Source organism: Hemicordylus capensis, chromosome 1 (assembly GCF_027244095.1).
Source record: "Hemicordylus capensis ecotype Gifberg chromosome 1, rHemCap1.1.pri, whole genome shotgun sequence".
NCBI classification, from domain to species: domain Eukaryota; kingdom Metazoa; phylum Chordata; class Lepidosauria; order Squamata; family Cordylidae; genus Hemicordylus; species Hemicordylus capensis.
Window position 1 is genome coordinate 297,184,998 of NC_069657.1, and position 19,033 is coordinate 297,204,030.

A 19,033-nucleotide genomic window follows, 5' to 3' on the forward strand; every position below is an offset into this window, starting at 1 on the left:
AATATTTATATACTGCTTTTCAACAAAAGGTTCCAAAGCAGTTTAGATAGAGAAATAATAAATAAATAAATAAAATGAATCCCAAATCTAAAAAGAAACATGATAGACACCAGCAATAGTCACTGGAGGTATTGTGCTGGGTGTGGATAGGGCCAGTTATTCTCTCCCTGCTAAATAAAGATAATCACCTTGTTAAAAAGGTGCTTCTTTGCCCAGTTAGCAGGGGATGAACAGCCCTGCTGAATTGGGCCCAAAGCCTATCCAGTCCATCAACCTGCTTCACACGGCCCACCAGATGCCTCTGGGAAGTCCACATGCAAGAGGTGAGGGCATGCCCTCTATTTTGCGGTTGCTCTTCTGCAACTAGTATTTTCAGGCATCGTGCCTCAGGCTGGAGGTGGACTATAGTCACCAGACTAGTAGTCATTGATAGACCTGTCCTCTATGAATTTTCTAAGCCCCTTTTAAAGCCATCCAAACTAGTGGCCATCCTATCCCATGGCATTCCATGGATTAATTATGTTATGCGCTGTGTGAAAAAGTACTTTCTCTTCTCAGTCCTAAATTTTCTGACCTTCAATTTCATGGGATGATCCCTGGTTCTAGTGTTGTGAAAGAGGGAGAAAAGTTATCCAGCATGGAGGTGGCAGGTCTCAAACCTCCAAGCAGCCTGTCCGCAATCTCCAGATAGTGTAATTTGAAACTACTCCCTAAATGGATGGTGTGCCAGATACAGTAATCTCTGACTCTGAAGTAAGTGGAGAGTCCAGACTCTTCTTGTGATTATGGCATATTTTGTGAAACACTAGATACTATTTTCTTTTGCTAATGCATATTCTTTTGTAATTAGGCTTTGACTGAGGATGATCATGATGCAAGAAGAAAAGATCATATTTCTCATTTCATACTGCGCCTTGCCTACTGCCAATCGTAGGTGTTCCTTGTTCATTTATTAAGTTATATATATACATACACAATCTATCATAGTCACATGAATCTTAATATTTCAAACAATATACTTGTAACCATTGTTGAGCAATGTTCCAAGACATTTCAGAATAATATTATTCTTAAGCACAATTAAGGAAGCTTAACTTGGATATTTTATTGATGGGATATCCATTTGGGCATGGGTTAGTGTCATGCCAAATTAACAAGCCATAGTGGCAATTTTCAACTTACCTCCAGAGGTTACTGGAGAGAGATTGACTTATGAATCTGAGTTTTGAGAGGATGGGAAATGAAGCTGGCAGACAACTCTAAACCATGACTTTTGTGTTGTACATTTGGAAGTTGCAACTATGACAGGTTCTAAAGTATGGCTAGTACAAGTCATGGCTTGGTGTTATGTTCTAATTGAACTTGCTTGCATTTGGGACATGCAGGTCTAAACTCTAATAAGTTGGACACAGGTGCTATGTTATACGAAGATGTGTATATTGCTCTTTAAGGGATGAAAAAAAGAAGCACCTCACAGCACAGTTTAAATTACTGAAAACCATAATAAATCTATACTGCATAAAGGCACACTGACCCCTTAAAGAGACTTGCCATTATCTGCTTTTTAAACTGCTGGGTAACTGCTTCTCATCAATGCAGAATCCAAGTCTCAGTTTACAAAATCCAAGGGACAGGGTTATGATATTTTAATTCATATTAGTTGCATGATCGCTAGTATGTATTTCTAAGTTTCTGGTCTGTTTTTTTTGACTACTTGAATATTTTAAATAAGCATTTATACATTTTCTTGAGGCAGGTCACAAAAAGAGATAACTTAAGGCATTATTCTTGAGTGGATCTCACTGAGGCTGTAAAAACCATAAGATTTAAGTGGTTCAATAGTGCCACCAAGAGACAAATGTTTGCATTGTAACTCATTTGCTTTTATCCACACATGCTTTATAATTGTGCTGGTTTGCTATTGCTGCTGGACTTTTATTTACCCATATTTGTCATTTGCCTCCAAATATTATTATTTTTAATTAATTAATTAATCAACTAACATATTTTTATACCATCCAAAACTTGCGTGTCTGGACAGTTTAGAACAAAGAAAAAAAAAGCCTATATCATTAGTTAAAACAAAATAAATAACAGAAAAAGTTAAAACATTACAACAATTTAAAATTTTAAAATGAAATTTTAAAACAATTTAAAAACTATGAAAACAATATTTAATTAAAAGCCTGCGTGAACAGATGCATCTTTAAAGATTCTTTAAAATTGTCAGAGATGGGGAGGTTCTTATTTCAGCAGAGAGCATGTTCCAAAGCTTTGGGGCAGCAACAGAGAAGTCCCATCCCTGAGTAGCCACCAGACGAGCCAGTGGCAACTAAAGACGGACCTCTCCTCTCCTCTCCTCAATGGGCGGTAGGGCTCATGATGAAGAAGACATTCTCTTAAAAACCCAGGGCCCATGCTGTTATAACCAGCATCTTGTATTTTGCTCGGAAACTTATCGGCAGCCTGTGTAGTTCTTTCAGTACGGGAGTAACATGGTCTCTCCATGACCCAGAGGCCAACCTGGCTGCTACATTCTGGACCAACTGTAATTTCCCGACTACATACAAGGACAGCCCCACATAGAGCACATTGCAGTAATCCAGTCTGGAGGTAACCAGCATATGTACTACTGTTCTGAGGTTATTTATCTCAAGAATTGGTCACAGCTGGTGTATCAGCCAAAGCTGATAGAAGGCACTTCTGGCCACTGCCTCAACCTGGGACACCAGGGAGAGGCTTGGGTCTAGAATCACCTCCAGACTGCATACCTGTTCTTGGGAAGTATGACCCCATCCAGAACAGGCAGATCAAACTCATCTCCTGAGTTTTGACCCCACACAATGAGTACCTCCGTCTTATTTGGATTCAGCCTCAGTTTGTTATACCCCATCCAGCCCATCACTGCCTCCAGGCAGGCATTTAGGGAGGTTATGCCCACTCCTGATGATGTTGACATGGAGAGATAGATTTGGGTGTCATCAGAATACTGATCGCACCCTGCACCAAATCTCCTGATGATCTCTCTCAGCTGTTTCATGTATATGTTAAACAACATCAGAGACACTATGGAGCCCTGAGGGACACCATACAAAAGTTCAGATTTTGAAGAACAACAGTCTCCAAGGGACACCATCTGGAACCTGCTCGAGAAGTAGGAGAGGAACCACTGCAAAGCAGTGCCTCCCACTCCTGTCAGACGCTCCAGAAGGATGCTATGGTCAATAGTATTGAAAGCCATCAAGAGGTTCAAAAGGACCAACTAAGTCACACCTCCTCTTGTGATCATCCATCAGGCCAACCAAGGCAGTCTCTACCCCATAGCCCACCCAAAAGCCAGTTTGAAATGGGTCTAGATAATAAGTTTCCTCCAGGACTATCTGGAGCTGGGAGGCCACCACCCTCTCAATTACCTTGCCCAACTACAGAAGGTTGGAGACAGGCCTGTAGTTGCTCAACTCTGAGGGATCCAAGGCAGGCTTCAGAAGTGGTCTAATAATTGCCTCAAGACAAGGAGGCATCCTGCCTTCCCTCAGAGAAGCATTTATAATCTCTACCAGGCCTTCAACAACCCCCTGCCAGATAGTATAAGCCATGGTGGTCTATCCATGACAATGGGGAAATCACAGGAGTCCCCATCCATGGAACACCACCTTGATCAGAGTGAAAGACCAAATCAAGCATGTTACCAGCAATGTGCATCAGCCCCAAGACCACTTGGTATAGGCCCATAGTTGTCATGGCCACAATGAACTCCTGAGCTGCCCCAGACAGATTGGTCCTGAAATGAACATTGAAGTCCCCCAGCACCAGGTCCAAGATCAAGCCTGTCAGCTCAGTTAGGGACTCTGTTGAGCAGCAGGGTGATCAGTACACCAACAGAAGTCCCAGTTGATCCCTGGTCCCCAGACTTAAGTAAACACATTCGATATGGCCTGGCACTTCAACAGGGATCCTGGTAAGGGAGATGTTATTCTTATAGACCACAGCCACTCCACCTCCCCGCCCACAGTCCCTCACGTGCTGCTCAACAGAGTACCCTGGAGGGAGAAGCTAGGACCATACTGGGCCACCAGCCTCCCCCAGCCAGGTCTCTGTAATATATACCAGACTGGCACCTTTATCCAGAATCAGATCATGGATGTTTTCTGATTTGTTCTGGACCAACCTGGCATTACAAAGGAGCAAGGCGAGGTTCCAAGGGTGGATGGCACTGCTCCCCCATGTCAAAGAACTGGCAGGACAGCTGAAAGTGAAAACAGCAGGTAATTGGATTTCCAATTCTCCTTCCCCTGTAATGGCCCATTGACCTGCCAATGTTTCTACTTCTGTTCCCCACCATGACTGGAATTGCTGCCCCATAATTAGTGGATACACTCCCTGTCTCCCCATCTCCAGACAGCCCTAGACACAATAAATGTGTCTCATCCAAGGAATGCTTAAAACAGAAGCCGAAGTGTTATATACCCACCCACTCAACCACCATTACCACGCACAAGGTACCTGGACCAGGAGGCCTGGCCCTTGCCCTCGTTAACCCCCGAAATGGCTCGCCCAAAGGGAATATGATATTGTTGCTTGCCATATATTTACTACTTTAACTTTAAACAAAGGCTGCAGGTTTGTGCGGCTGTTCACACATCTTTCTCATTGGTTATATAATATTTGTACAATTGAGCAATGCAAATGTTGCTTTTAAAATTATTTCGTGTATTTCAGTAAGCAGAATATGCCAACTTTGTAGGAAGGATCCAGACTAGATAGTCATTGCTAAGTTCCATTAAAAGAAATAGCACTTAAGTTAGTCGTGTCTCACTTAGGTCAGTCATGCTAAGTCATGACTAAATTAGTCTCCCTGTGCTATAAAATCACACTTTAGCACGGAGTTACTCTCCCAGGTTAGTTTAACATAATTAAGTTATGGCTGCACAACTTGGGCCCTCCTGCAGATGTCCGACTACAGCTCCCATCATCCTCAGCCACAGTGGCCAGTAACCAAGGATGATGGGAGTTGTAGTTCAGTGTCTTATCAGAGGGCCCAAGTTGGGCAGCTGTGACTTAAGTCCCACTGATCTCATTGTAGTTTGCTTCAAAGTTAAAAAATTAAAAGTGGCTTAAATATGCAAAAAGAAGTAAAGTTCCTATGTGTTGCTTGCTTTGATTCATTGGAGATGTTTGAGTATCATGGGGCTTCTGTTTTGACCAGTCTTACTGGAATTCAGTAGAACTGTTCTGCATGACATGTACCCCGAGAATCTCAAAAGCTGTAGTCAAGAGTCATTAATGGTGGAGTAGAAAAACTCTTTTGTTCAGCTAGAAGAAGTCAAGAAGGGTACATGAGTGAGAGGCAAATACTATAGTATTTAACCAATACAATAATTTGGTTAAACAGAAATCCAAAAACAAATTGTGTAGTCAACTTTGTACCAAAAATATAATCCTGCCCATACTAGGGCAACTTCGGGTTATGTTTGATCCATTTCTCTTTCTTAGGAATGACCTCTAAAGAACTGTTATATGGTAAGGGCTTGTAATGTGAATAGAAGTTGTTACCCTTGCACAAGGAGCAGAGGCGATTCTCGCCAGTCTCCCTTTCCAGCCATAGTCCCTTGAGGGTTGGCGGGAGGGGTCGGCTCTGGAGTAGCATGGTATGAGCACAGGGAGCCACAGCAGGAAGCAGGTCTGGGGGGAGTAGTGAAAAGGGAGGCGAAGGCATGAGCAGAAGGCATGAGCAGTGGAGCATCTTCTGCTTGCACGAGGAGTGCTTAGGATACAACCCTCTGTGTTTATTATTCTAATTCTAATGCATACTAAATCTGCAGGGAGGACCTTCGACGGTGGTTTATCCAACAAGAAATGGACCTCTTCCGCTACAGATTCAATCAGCTAAGTGTCCAGCTGACTGAAAGGTTCCTTGAATATGCTAATTTGGCATATGATGCTGTAAGTACTTCTCATTTTCATGTTTTCGCAGTTTATTTCCAGAACTGCTTATGAAATAGTTGGTGCTTTATTAAAAAAATATATGTTGGGAGAGATGATCTAGGCTTGCAACTCTTCTTCCCTTCACGCCCCCCCTCCCTCTTGTTCCCTCTAATTTTTATCATCAGTGAGTGGAAGTTTTGTTCTGGGTGGCAGTATCAAGACAGTGTGCGCACATATCTCTTTCTAACTCACGCATGGAAATAGTAATTAATGCGCTGTGCGAAGCACGGTGTTCAATTTTTTTAAATCTCCCCCGCCACACACAGTCCCTCTAGCTGCACTCCTTTCCATCCCTGCCACACACACTTCCTCTAGTACACCCCTTTCCTTCCCACCCCTCACACATCTCCCTCTACACTAACAGTCCCTCTGTTACTTTCCTCCCCTCTCCCTGATATAGATACACACACTGCCTCTAGGTACACTCCTTTCTGAGCCACCGAGATATAATACCTGCAACTGCAAGAAAGGGCTTTGAAGGTAAGTTAAGCACTGGAGCTCCCGGCAGAAGTCCCGCACCCCCCCCCCCAGCTTTCCCATTGGACAAGGAAGCCTTAGCTTGTAGGTAGCGGAGTGGGGGAGGCAGAACGGAAGGGTAGCTGCTCATGAGGCTTTTCCGAGCTATTAAAGTACATGCTAGCAGTTGAAGGTGGTGGGGACTGGGGAGTGTGTACATGTGCCTGCAAGCGTGCGTCACTTCTCCAAGTGGCTCGCAGCCCTCCCTGGGCTCCAGGAGCCTCTGGCTGCAAGAAAAGCAGTCGGACATGGCCACAGACTTGCTGGGACAATCTCTCTTGCCTGGGCCTTTGAAGGGTCGTAGCACTGATTTTGCAAGCCTCTCCATTTCAGCTGGCTCTTGCTGGGGCCGGAGCGGAAAGACTGCCAGCACTTTCAGCAGCCATTGGAGCGTGGTGAGACTGCATGGCTGATGGAATCCTTGGAGCAGGGGACTGGATTCTAACATGTGTGCACACATGCACTCACCTTAGAGGGAACAGTGTTCAGCTTCCCCGCCCGCCCCACCCAATCTGCCCCAGCACACTTTCCACTCTGTCATTTCAATGATGTGATCTTTGTTACTCATTAGTTGTGGCTCAGATTTCTGTCCTGTAACAAGTACTTGACAAGGTTGCAGTACTTGTCAATAGAAAACCATTTTGGTCTTGAGCATTGCCAGACGAGAGAGCCCATTTTGTTTGTGTATGCAGTGCTGAGAATCTTCAATATGGTGGTCGCTGGTACAAAAACAGCTGTGATGACAATGCTGCATAAAGGCAAAACTGATGTCTGTGTGTTGTTTGAATATGGGTTCTGACATCACATCTAGCAGTAGCTTGAGTTATACAATGAATGTTCTTGTACCATGTGCACCAAATAGAATCCAAACTGGTGGAGCTGGTCTTGGGGTAGCAAGCATGACTTGTCCCCTTAACTAAGCAGGATCTGCCCTGGTTGCATATGAAAGGGAGACTTGATGTGTGAGCACTGTAAGATATTCCCCTCAGGGGATGGATCCCCTTCTCTGGGAAGAGCAGAAGGTTTCAAGTTCCCTCCCTGGCTTCTCCAAGATAGGGCTGAGAGAGATTCCTGCCTGCAACCTTGGAGAAGCTGCTGCCTGTCTGTGAAGACAATACTGAGCTAGATGGATCAATGGTCTGACTCGGTATATGGCAGCTTCCTATGTTCTCTTAGGGTAGGCCACTGCTTCTGCTCTCTCTTTTACACATGAGAGTCAGGAATGTTGGGTTGGTTACATATGTTACCTTAGAAGTAATACAGGTTTCAGTATTCTCATTGAAAAGTTAGTACTTTAGGACCAAATCGATTTAAGAAACCAACAACTCTGACCAGGAATTTACTCCTAGCAACCAGATAACCTTGTGGGTATTGGAAATCCAGACACATGCCAGCACAATTGGAATAGCTTGATGAGGTCTGCTATATACTCAGGTTCACATACGCTGGGGACCAAATATGGCTTGGTCCAAGCCTTGACAAATTTTATTTGGATTTAGGAGTCAGCCCAAAAATTTAGCAGCTAGACAATGGACACTGGCCAAAATTACCAGACTTGGTGATGGACAGTGTGTGTGTGTGTGTGTGTGTGTGTGTGTATGGGGGGGGAATCGGGGAATGGGCTTCTCTTTGTCCCCCTCTACACTGCTTCTGTTTATACTTAGAATAGAAGCAGTGTCTGGAACAAACATTTTATTAAATAACTCTACCTTGGAATCTAGTCTAGGCACCATTACTCATTTGCGCCTGGGATTTGTCATACCCTGGCTTGATCATTATTGGAAATTTGGCAGTCTGTATATTTTGGAATACCTTGGGTCAAGATATGACTATTCAGGACACTGTCTTATTTTTTTAAGCTGTTTTATTCTGTAAGTTCTTTAAGTGATGAAACTGTAGGGGTATTTGGGGAGAAGTAAAGAAAATGAAAAAACAGTTGCCAACAGATGCAATTTCAGAAGGAAAGAAAAAAAAATCTGATCTATAAAGTGCAAACTTGGACATGATTCTCCTGCCTTCACTCCGATTAATTGGTCAAACATGATTAGCTTGCTGTATCAATAGGCACCCAATATTTTATAGAAATAACTGACTCCTATAGAGATAGGAGTGAGCATCTACTGTAGATACACATTTTTCCTATCTGTAAGACTTGTTCCAGCCTTCACATTTTGGATCACAGATGAATTAAAATTGTATGTAAGTTTACGATAATATTTCCCCCCTTATCACATATGGTAAGGTGTGAATTGCCCTGCAGCAGGTAGTGAGTGCCACAAAGTAGCATTTGACTCTGCTTCCTTTTCTGTGAATCAAGTTGTAGAGTTGCACAGCTCTGCTGGACACCCCTCGCCCTGCCCGCCATCTAGTTACATATGGAGTCCAATAACACTTGGTCCTTAATATACAAAAGTTTATGCCACTTAATTTTCTTTTACTTCTGGGTAATTAAGGATTTGAGATAAAGTTTATTTGGGGCCTTGTGCAGTCTTCATTTTAAAAACATTAGGATAACCTATAAACATACAGGAGATGCTTGAACATCACAGGGGTAATGTTCCAGAAAGGTTCCATGAATGTTAAAATCCACAATATTCAGATACTAAATCCTACCCTAAAACAATGTTGGGTTTCTGAGAAGTATATGCAGGTTGCTCCTGGGGCTTTAAAGTGTAAATATCCAGTTTTGTGCCACTTCTCAGCTAGTGTCCAGGGTTGGTTATTTACACTTTAAACCTCCTGAAGGAGCCTGCATGCTGCATCTCGGATTATGGTAGACCAATTTAGGGGATGTTAAACCGGTTTCCCAAGTAAAAAACCCCATGCATGATAGAAACGATCCCCACAATATCTGAATTGGTCTACAAGGATGTTGTCTGCAAATGGGCAAAACTGCAAGAGAAGAACCTGCAAAAATAAAGGGTGTATTGTATTTACACTTCTAATGAATGTATGAGAGGCCCTGCTGGATCCGACTGAAGATTCATCTAGTTCCACAATTGCCAGTCGGGTAAAGATGAAGCTATGATCAGTGATGATGTAATCCTGCCATAACAGCTTGTGAGCTGCTTTAGAAAGACACCAATTAATGGCATTTCATATTTTGTAACAGTTATAGAGAGGGGATGGGTTAAAGTGAAATTAGTGAAGGCCAGTTTCTCTGACAAAGTTGTTATAGTGTGGAACAATGGAATGGTTAAAGTTCCCCCCCTAATTGTATTCATTTTTTTAATGTCATAACAAAGTAATTACAACAACAACAACAACAACAAAAACACCCACCCAAAACAGAAGAGGGAGGTGGGGAGGATGAAGGGGTTAACACAGTTGTTGATCTGAAACAGAGGAAATTATGCAAATACAGTCGTTCCCTCACCAACTGCGGGTTTCTCAATTGCGGATTTGCTTATCCGCAATTGGGAAATTGTGGCAGGTCTCGCCAACCGCAACCTGAGTATTCAAGGTTTGGTGAGATTTTTTGGAAATTTGGAGGTTTTTTGGGGGTCAGGGGGCAAAGCGGTGATAGAAGAAGCAAGATCTTCTATAAAAAGGAAAGTGTTCTGTGAAAGTGAAACTTGATCAAGCAGTAAACAGATATCTACCTTGACAGCCTTGAATGAAACCCACTTGATCAGGATGAACTATTGAAGTTATAACAGATTGTAGTATATTGGCCAAAAGAGAAGCCAGAATTTTAATATCAACACTGATTAAAGAAATGGATCCATCTAACTGTGCCAGTTACAGACCTATGTCAGGCTTAAGCAGAAGTGAAATAACAGCATTGAATTGAGATAGTGGAAGAGATTTAGTATGCTGGACCTCAGAGGAGACTGACAATAATCTGGGAAGTAGAATGTTTGAAAATGCGTTGTACCATTCTACTGGAAAACCATCAGGCCCAGATGTTTCAGAGTTAGCTAGGAATACAGTTACATAACTGAGTTTGTTTTAATGGGTATGCTAAGCGTTTGTGTGCACATTCACCACACTTCCAATACCATTTTTTAAATGCAACTGGGCCCATTCTGCCTTGGAGGCATCATAATGTTCGATTCAAATTTAGCATGCATGAGATCATGATAGAATGATGGACACAGATTAGAGGCATAATGAGTTAGAAGAGTCTTCACTTGACTCTCCATTTCCTGCTGAAATCTATCCTGGCTTCTTTTCTTATAGGATGTGAAGGATACTTTATTTATTTATTTATTTATAATATAAATTATATTTATTTACAGGATATAATACAACCCTGAATGGTCTGCTCTGGTTGCATATGAATGGGAGACTTGAGGTGTGAGCACTGTCAGATATTCTCCTCAGGGGATGGAGCTGCTCTGGGAAGAGCAGAAGGTTTCAAGTTCTCTCCCTGGCATCTCTAAGATAGGGCTGAGAAAGATTCCTGCCTGCAACCTTGGAGAAGCCACTGCCAGTCTGTGAAGATAATACTGAGTTAAATGGACCAATGGTCTGACTCAGTATATGGCAGCTTCCTATGTTCCTATGAAAGCCTTAAGTATTCCATGCAATGGCTTCTGTAGGAGAGGATCCTATATTGAGTTCAAAAAAATTCCTTCAGTTCCATTTCCATTTGGCTTTTGAAACTTAGGTCATTTTGAAGAGAAGAATTGTAGTGGCATCTTATTTATTATTTTTACATTTTATAATGTGGGATAGGATGGGTCTAATTGGAAACTTAAAGATACTGGATCATGTTCTGAAATGGTTAGAGCTTCAGTGTTGCTGTGGACAACAGAAGGGACTAATGAAGATGAAATTAAAAAGTAGTCCAGTCTAAAATCATTCTTATGGATATCAGAAATAAATGAGTAGCCTTTGCCTTCAAGGTATAATATCCACCATAGCGGTGGTTGGGGTTTTTGCAATCGGAATTGGAAAGTGGCCATTTGGGTCAGTTATTTCTTTCAGTTTCTGCCAAGAAAATTTCTTAATAATCAAAAGCATTACTCTTCCTCAGACTTTTTGGAAAAACTACTGGCAAATGCTTCACTGACCCGATCTTTAGACATTCTGTCTTTATCTACTGGAAACCTGCAGGAATGCCACCTTGGTGTGCATTTTTTTTTAAAGTTTTGTCAGGACTTGTCTCTTCTTTGCTGGATTGCCTAAACCCAGTTTATTCTAGCTGACAATATTAGCAGCCATGATATTAATATAATATGAAAAGAGTATGGCAAATGGAATGATGAGAACCCTGATTATACACTCACCCAAAGGCCAGATGACAACAAGACAGAAAAAGACTTTATGATGGAAACAATCCAAGGGCAGCAGAACATGGATCATGTGCACCAGGTAGTTTTAGCTTCTAATTTGGGGGAAAAGAATTTATCAGAATAGTATATATAGATATTCAAAATATAGCAAGGAACTATGCAGTCAGTGTTTGTAGTAACAGCTTCTGTAAGAACCAGGACGGTGCGGGAAGATTGTAATGAAGATGGATTCTAAAAGGAAAATATGACTAGGGAAGGTAAGAAAAAACCCACTATAAAAAGCAGAACACACATGCAAGACCAAGCAATAGGTTCATGTCTCAGTTTATAGAAACATTAACTGCTTCCAGAAAGGAAAAAAACCAATAGTACAGCATGTAGGAGCCCAATACTGCTATGCCAAGTTACTGAACGGAGGGGAAAAAGAGCCCATATTCACATTCATTTTGAGTAAAGCTGAGATGGACAAAATGGGAGGATAAACAAAATATGGAACTGACCAATTTACATGAAATAAATCCCTGCTTATGGCCAAGCCCATCATAACCTGTTCATGTTTCTAGGAGTCAGTGATAAATTGGAATCAAAGAATCAAATGCGGGGTGGGGGGTAATGTCAAGCATATTTCTTATTGCATGTAAAAATTATAGATATACACACAAAACCTCTCTCTCTCTCTCTCACTCAAAGCTCAAGGGGAAAAGGAGTGGTGAGGGGGGAACCCACCCTGAAGCAAATGGTAAAGGTTAACAAGATTTGTAGAAAGCCTTCTGTTCCGTTACACTTTTGTTTCCTAAGAAAAGGTCAGAACTCCAACAGCAGACAACCTGATAAACAATCTGCGAGAGGATACAGTTCAAAGCCTTTGACAACGGCATAATTTAAAACACACACACACACCTCTCTTTGGGATAGTAGAAATTGTATTCAGCACTCTATTTGAAGCTGCTAGAATGTGTTTAAGAATAATACACACTAATAAACCATTACTACACTTAAACAGGAAGAACACATACTATTTGGTAGGGATGTACACAAAGATTTCCCTTTTTTTTTTTTTAGCTTGAAACAAAACAAAAAATGATCAAAACAGCGGCCAAGCCAAGATAAACTAGAAATGTTTTGAGTGCCATTTTGGAGGGCTGTTTTTCTGGGGAGAGCTGGTTTACTGATTCAGGTTGGCAGGTAGATCAGGTCTCTGCCCCAGACGTAGCGCTTCAGTCTGCATCAGAGGACTGGTCTACCTTCCGACCCAAATCAGCAGACCAGTTCTCCCTGGAAAAAACAGCCCTCCAAAATGGCACTTGAAATGTTTCGACTTGAAATGGGATTGTTTTGTTTTGTGCTCCAAACAGGCCCTTTATTTTATGGGTGTTTTGTTTTGAGTTCAGAACACTCGAAATGGTCCATTTTGATTGCAAAATGTTTTGCACGTCCTTCCTATTTGGTATGCCCATGTTAATGGACTAGGTTGGAGTAATAATTGGTCCTTGGTGCTTTCCATCTCCTTAGTTTATTGATCCTCTCAAGTTTCAAATGAGAGAAACCATAGGAAAAGAAAACTGAACATTGTAGGCTCCTTTCCTTTGATCTCTGATTACAAGCAAAGTTGCACTGATTATACTGTCAAAGGATATAATAACTGAAACTTGGAAGTAATATAGTATAGAAGCTTTATCGTGACAATATTGATTTGGCTGTTTCTATGGTGGGAAAAGATGAAGGAAAGAGAAGGAGAGGACGACCAGTAACAAGTTGGATGGACTTGATTATGACAACAATGAATACACCACAGCCACCACTGAGAGACCTTAAAGGCCAAGTTGAAGACAGATCATCCTGGAGAGAATCTATCTATGTGATCGCTAAGAGTCAACACCGACTTGACGGCACTTAATCAATCACTTCTATGGAAGAAAAACTTCTCAATTATTTCCATAAGACTTGTTAGAAAAACCAAACATTTTAAAATATTACACACACTAGAAGATTTTGTAATATATTTTACATGCAGAGTCTCCTGCAAGCACAGCTAGTTTTTAGGAAGGACTGAGTGCTGACGTTTAAGGTGACAAATCCCATCGGGGGCGATGGAAACATAGGTGTGCTGTTAGACATTTCTAAGAGATTAATGCTTTACTCATAATTTTATTTATTTATTTATTACATTTATATCACACTCTTCCTCCAAGGAGCCCAGAGTACTATATACTTAGGTTTCTCCTCACAACAACCCTGTGAAGTAGGTTAGGCTGAGAGAGAAGTGACTGGCCCAAAGTCATCCAGCTAGTATCATGGCTGAATGGGGATTTGAACTAGGGTTTCCCTAGTCCAGCACTCTAACCACTACACCACGCTGGCTCTCACATTTCATGACAGAAATGTGGATTTGGATTCAAGTATGGTTTTTCCAAAATTTGTCACCAAAGGAAACAAGATACTTTATTTCTAAATTAAAGAAAATATTTTTTAAAATATAAAACATAATTATTTTTGGAAAGGTAAGGTTCCATTGTGTAATATAGTGAAGGAAATGAGAACAGGCCATGGGATCATGCGCTTCCCTGCCAACCTTCACCTATCAAGTGCAAATTTCAGCCTGGTTAAGACTGAACTTGATTAGCATTAATTATGGTTGAGGTTGGTGTCAACATAATTTTTTTTTACCATCGTTGAGACCCATGTGGGGATGAAAGAGCTCTTGATTCTGTCCATAATCTCCTAGCAGAGATGGCCAAAGGGGACGTGATACACTTGTTATCCTTGCTGCAGAGTGAGAGATTCACTCATCCTTGGAGGATGTTCTTCTAACTATTCTGTTATGTTCACATGATAGCAATAGCACTTACATTTATATACCGCTCTATAGCTGGAAGCTCTCTAAGCGGTTTATAATGATTTAGCATATTGCCCCCCAACATTCTGGGTACTCATTTTACCGACCTCGGAAGGATGGGAGGCTGAGTCAACCTTGAGCCCCTGGTCAGGATCGAACTTGTAACCTTTTGGTTACAGGGCGGCAGTTTTACCACTGCGCCACCAGGGGCTCTATGATAGCAGTAGCCTTGTTGTCATGCACTTGTAGATTCATGGATGCTGGACTAGAAAGGGAAATAAAAATGATGATGATGATTCCTTTTTATTTAACATAGATATTACATTTTTACTTTTTCTGTTGTGACATTGTGAAGGGAAAGACTGCAAGATACAGTGTGATCAAATTTTACTATGAATTGTATAAAGCATTGCCTGAACTTAACTGACATCTGAATTCGCCACTCTTTGTAACACTAATTAATGAAGTTTTATTCATGAATCTTTAATATATAGATATCTAAAAATCTTGTTTAAAAAAATTATGAGTACCTTGTACTGCACTACTAGGGGAAGAAAAACAGTGTCCTGGAGTAGTCAGTTGGAGGAGCTAATGCTCTATAATGCAGCAGTTGGTCTGCTGTGCAGAATAAAAGGGGGAAGAAAGCAGAAGTCAGTGAAATTCAGTTTTCCCCCAGGTAGCTGCTCTTTGATTTTGTTGTGATTTTTAAAAAGACTTTGGAGAGGTTTGTTAAGCAGTGCAAATGACAGTTGTTCAATTTCCTGTTTTATCATCAGTTTGTTCTGATAAAAGCAGATAGATTTCATTTATTTCACTTTCAAACCTTTTTAATTGAGCAGTAGAGGAATTTATTTGAGCACTGGTAATTTAGCATCTCCAAGAATTAAGGGATTTTGATTTTCTGTGAAAGTAACACAAGGATGACTGGATGTTTGATAGTAGTTAATTTTAAAGTGTAAATCAAATTTCTGATATCTCCTGTGCTTTGACTTAACTAGCTAAAGGGTGGCTTCTCATGAACGAATTCTAGTAGTGTGATCTTGATCAGAGACTTTTGTTTTGAGACACCAGCCGGTCAGCAAAACATCGTTCTAAGAATGCAGCTGCTAATATTCTGCTATTACCAGCAATATATATGGGAACTTGGGCTGGAGAACCTTATATTTATTACTACCGTTTTAATGGTCTGTAGTTTATATCCATAAGGCACAGGCTTGAATTTTGCTTAGCTTGTAGCTATAAAATGGCTGACATTGCTAACAGAAGACTCCACAAAATACCAGGTTTTGTACTTGATTTGATGCAAGTAAACTTGGAAAGTAAAGATACATTTGTAGATTATGGCTATTAGAGGTGGGAAGCCATAATGCTTAGTGTTTGTATAGTTCTGTTTAGGTGTGCAAAGCAATTCACATGTGTTATCTTAAAGTGATTCTTATAACAATTCTGCAAGTTAGAGTAAATATCCTTATATGGCAGTTGGAGTGCTGAGACTGAGAGGGAGTGGCTTGCCTAAGGCCACCTAGTGAGTTTGAGGCAGAGGTGAAATTTGAAACAGGGGTTCAGATTTGCTCTTGGATAAGTTACAACAGGTTATACTACATTATAAGGATAACTGACATAATAAAACTGTATCTTAAGGGATCATCTGGCCTTTAATAATTTGTTATCCATGGGTCCCTTACAGAGCAATCATCTTTTACCTGTGGGTGCCTCAGTGGCTGTACTCAGTTGAATATTTGGGTTATAACCACTCCCATAGCCATATAGAGAAGTCCATAATGCTGGGAGAAGTTGAAGGAAAGAGAAGAAGAGGCCGACCAGTAGGGGTGTGCACGGAACCGCCACACTGCGGTCCGGCACTGGGGTGGGGGGTCGCTTTAAGAGCGGCGGGAGGGTTTACTTACCCCTCCCGCCGCTTTCCGATGTGGCCCCCGTAATTCGTAGTGTAATTGGGGTGGCAGGATATCTCCCTGCCGCCCCTTCCCCGCTGCTCCTCTGCAAAGCGCTGCAAAGCTCCCAGTAATGCTTTGCACACGCTCACTGAATACCTGCATGAATCACTGCCCCACTTTTTAAATGTAAATTTAAAAGAAAATTGGGTTTCCAACCCAAGAAGGCAGACAAGCCAGAGGGAGCGCGAAGGGGGCGGGAAGGGCAACAAGAAGGGGAGACGAGGTGGCGTGGCTGGCGGAAGAGAGGCAGGGAAAGGACACACGGAGGTCCTCCTGAGAGGAGCACATACAGACTGCTCACCCTCTGCTTTTAGGATCATAAAAAAGTCCGCTTTGAAAGCCCGGCTCCCCTCCTCATCTCTCTTAGCAATAGCCATCCATCCCGCCTTTCCCCGCTCTCCAGCCCCGCCTCAGCCGCAGCTACTATAGCAGCAGGGGGACTCAGTGGAAATTTCCACTCCTGTCCCTGCTGCCAAGATAAACTAGAGATAAATTTCCACTGAGTCCCCCTGCTGCTATAGTAGCTGCGGCTGAGGCGGGGCTGGAGAGCGGGGGAAGGCGGGATGGATGGCTATTGCTAAGAGAGATGAGGAGGGGAGCCGGGCTTTCAAAGCGGACTTTTTTATGATCCTAAAAGCAGAGGGTGAGCAGTCTGTATGTGCTCCTCTCAGGAGGACCGCCGTGTGTCCTTTCTCCCTCGTGTCCTTTCCCTGCCTCTCTTCCGCCAGCCACGCCACCTCGTCTCCCCTTCTTGTTGCCCTTCCCGCCCCCTTCGCGCTCCCTCTGGCTTGTCTGCCTTCTTGGGTTGGAAACCCAATTTTCTTTTAAATTTACATTTAAAAAGTGGGGCAGTGATTCATGCAGGTATTCAGTGAGCGCGTGCAAAGCATTACTGGGAGCTTTGCAGCGCTTTGCAGAGGAGCAGCGGGGAAGGGGCGGCAGGGAGATATCCTGCCACCCCAATTACACTACGAATTACGGGGGCCACATCGGAAAGCGGCGGGAGGGGTAAGTAAACCCTCCCGCCGCTCTTAAAGCGACCCCCCGGACCGAACCACCCAGCTCCGGACCGGTCTGGAGGCCTTTTCAATGGCCTCCGGACCGGTCCGGGTCCACCCCTACCGACCAGCAGCAAGGTGGATGGACTTGATTACGACAACAATGAATGCACCACTGAGAGACCTTAAAGGCCAAGTTGAAGACAGATCATCCTGGAGATAATCTGTCTATGTGGTCACTAAGAGTCAATACTGACTTGACGGCAATCAGTCAATCAATCAATCAATCGCCATATAGAGACCTTGGAGGATGTTCTTCTTACTATTCTGTTATGTTCACATGATAGCAGTAGCCTTGTTGTCAGGCATTTTTATCCTTGTTGAAGATTGAGAGACTCCTCCTCTGCCAGGCTTGGCATCCAAGTTCAGGGAAGACCCTTTTCTCTGAAGTCAGAAGCTGACTCTGCTATCCATCAGGGGAAGTGCTATCCTAGTAGTGCAGACTGCCCTCTGTTGTTGAGGAAGTCAGCATTTCCCTGTTTAAATTTAAATTAAATGTGGATGTCAAAATGTATAGTACCCTTCTGAGGTTATGGAGGAAATGTTAAAACTTAAAATGCAATATAAGAAGCTATCACTCAATTTTAGAAGAGAAAATGGCATTTTCCTAAGCTTGAAATTTGAATTCTGTATCAACTGGTGGCAACTGGAGTAACTCTCTGATCATATGCACATGCTCATTTTCTTACCACTGAATGTTCAGGGCCCCTCTCACCTTGAAGATGTGCCATAACAACAGATATGAAAGGGGATGATTGCCAGGTAGGCTTGAGTTATATTGCTTTATATTCTAGGAATTTAGCCTTACTCTTAATGGCTGACAATTTGCAATATTCCATCCACTATCTCTTCTAGTTTCCTCTAAAACTTATTTTAACGAAGAGTCACCAGATTCATTATGGATCATTGGACTTTCCAGTTTTCTCTCTCTAATTCTTCAGCAGAAACTATTGTCACTTGCCTAGTACTTCATAACCATGTGTTTACAAGAAAAGAAAAGGCTGAGATGGGAATTGAGAGCAGTGGTAACAATCTTGTGCTTGTTCACCACTACCCACAGCAATTCGTTTGTTCATGGATAGTCTGGTACAAGTCTCTCTGGCAATCCTGCATGCATCTCTGCTTCACAGTCTTGGGTAACCTTTTGTTTTCTGAACTAGAACTCTGATTGTCCCCAGCTGCAATGGCTGAAGGCCAAGGATAATGGGAGTTGTCAAAAAACAAGTTAACCAAGACTGCTGTTTACCAGTAGTGGGAAATGGTGATTGTTTACTATCTTCCCAATTTCTTTTTGGAACACTTGTTCCATGAGTAATTCCCAGTGGTTTTTAAGGAGGGAAAAGATTAGGAATTAAGAATGGAGACAGTTGCCCAGATGCAGGGGCATAACAAGTCTGGAGTGGGCCCAGAGACAAAATTTTAAAATGGGCCCCTCGGTGATAC

General features: G+C 42.2%; 1 protein-coding gene across 2 annotated transcripts in view; it reads left to right on the top strand.

Annotated features, from left to right (window-relative positions):
* Positions 1-19,033, top strand: part of PRIM2 (DNA primase subunit 2) — a 138,704-nt gene that overhangs the window by 1,701 nt on the left and 117,970 nt on the right. For both annotated transcript variants that reach the window (XM_053286498.1, XM_053286499.1), the window contains exons 3-4: positions 851-930; positions 5,823-5,943. In XM_053286498.1, the coding sequence (XP_053142473.1) occupies positions 851-930; positions 5,823-5,943 (201 nt within the window). The remainder of the gene's footprint in view (positions 1-850; positions 931-5,822; positions 5,944-19,033) is intronic.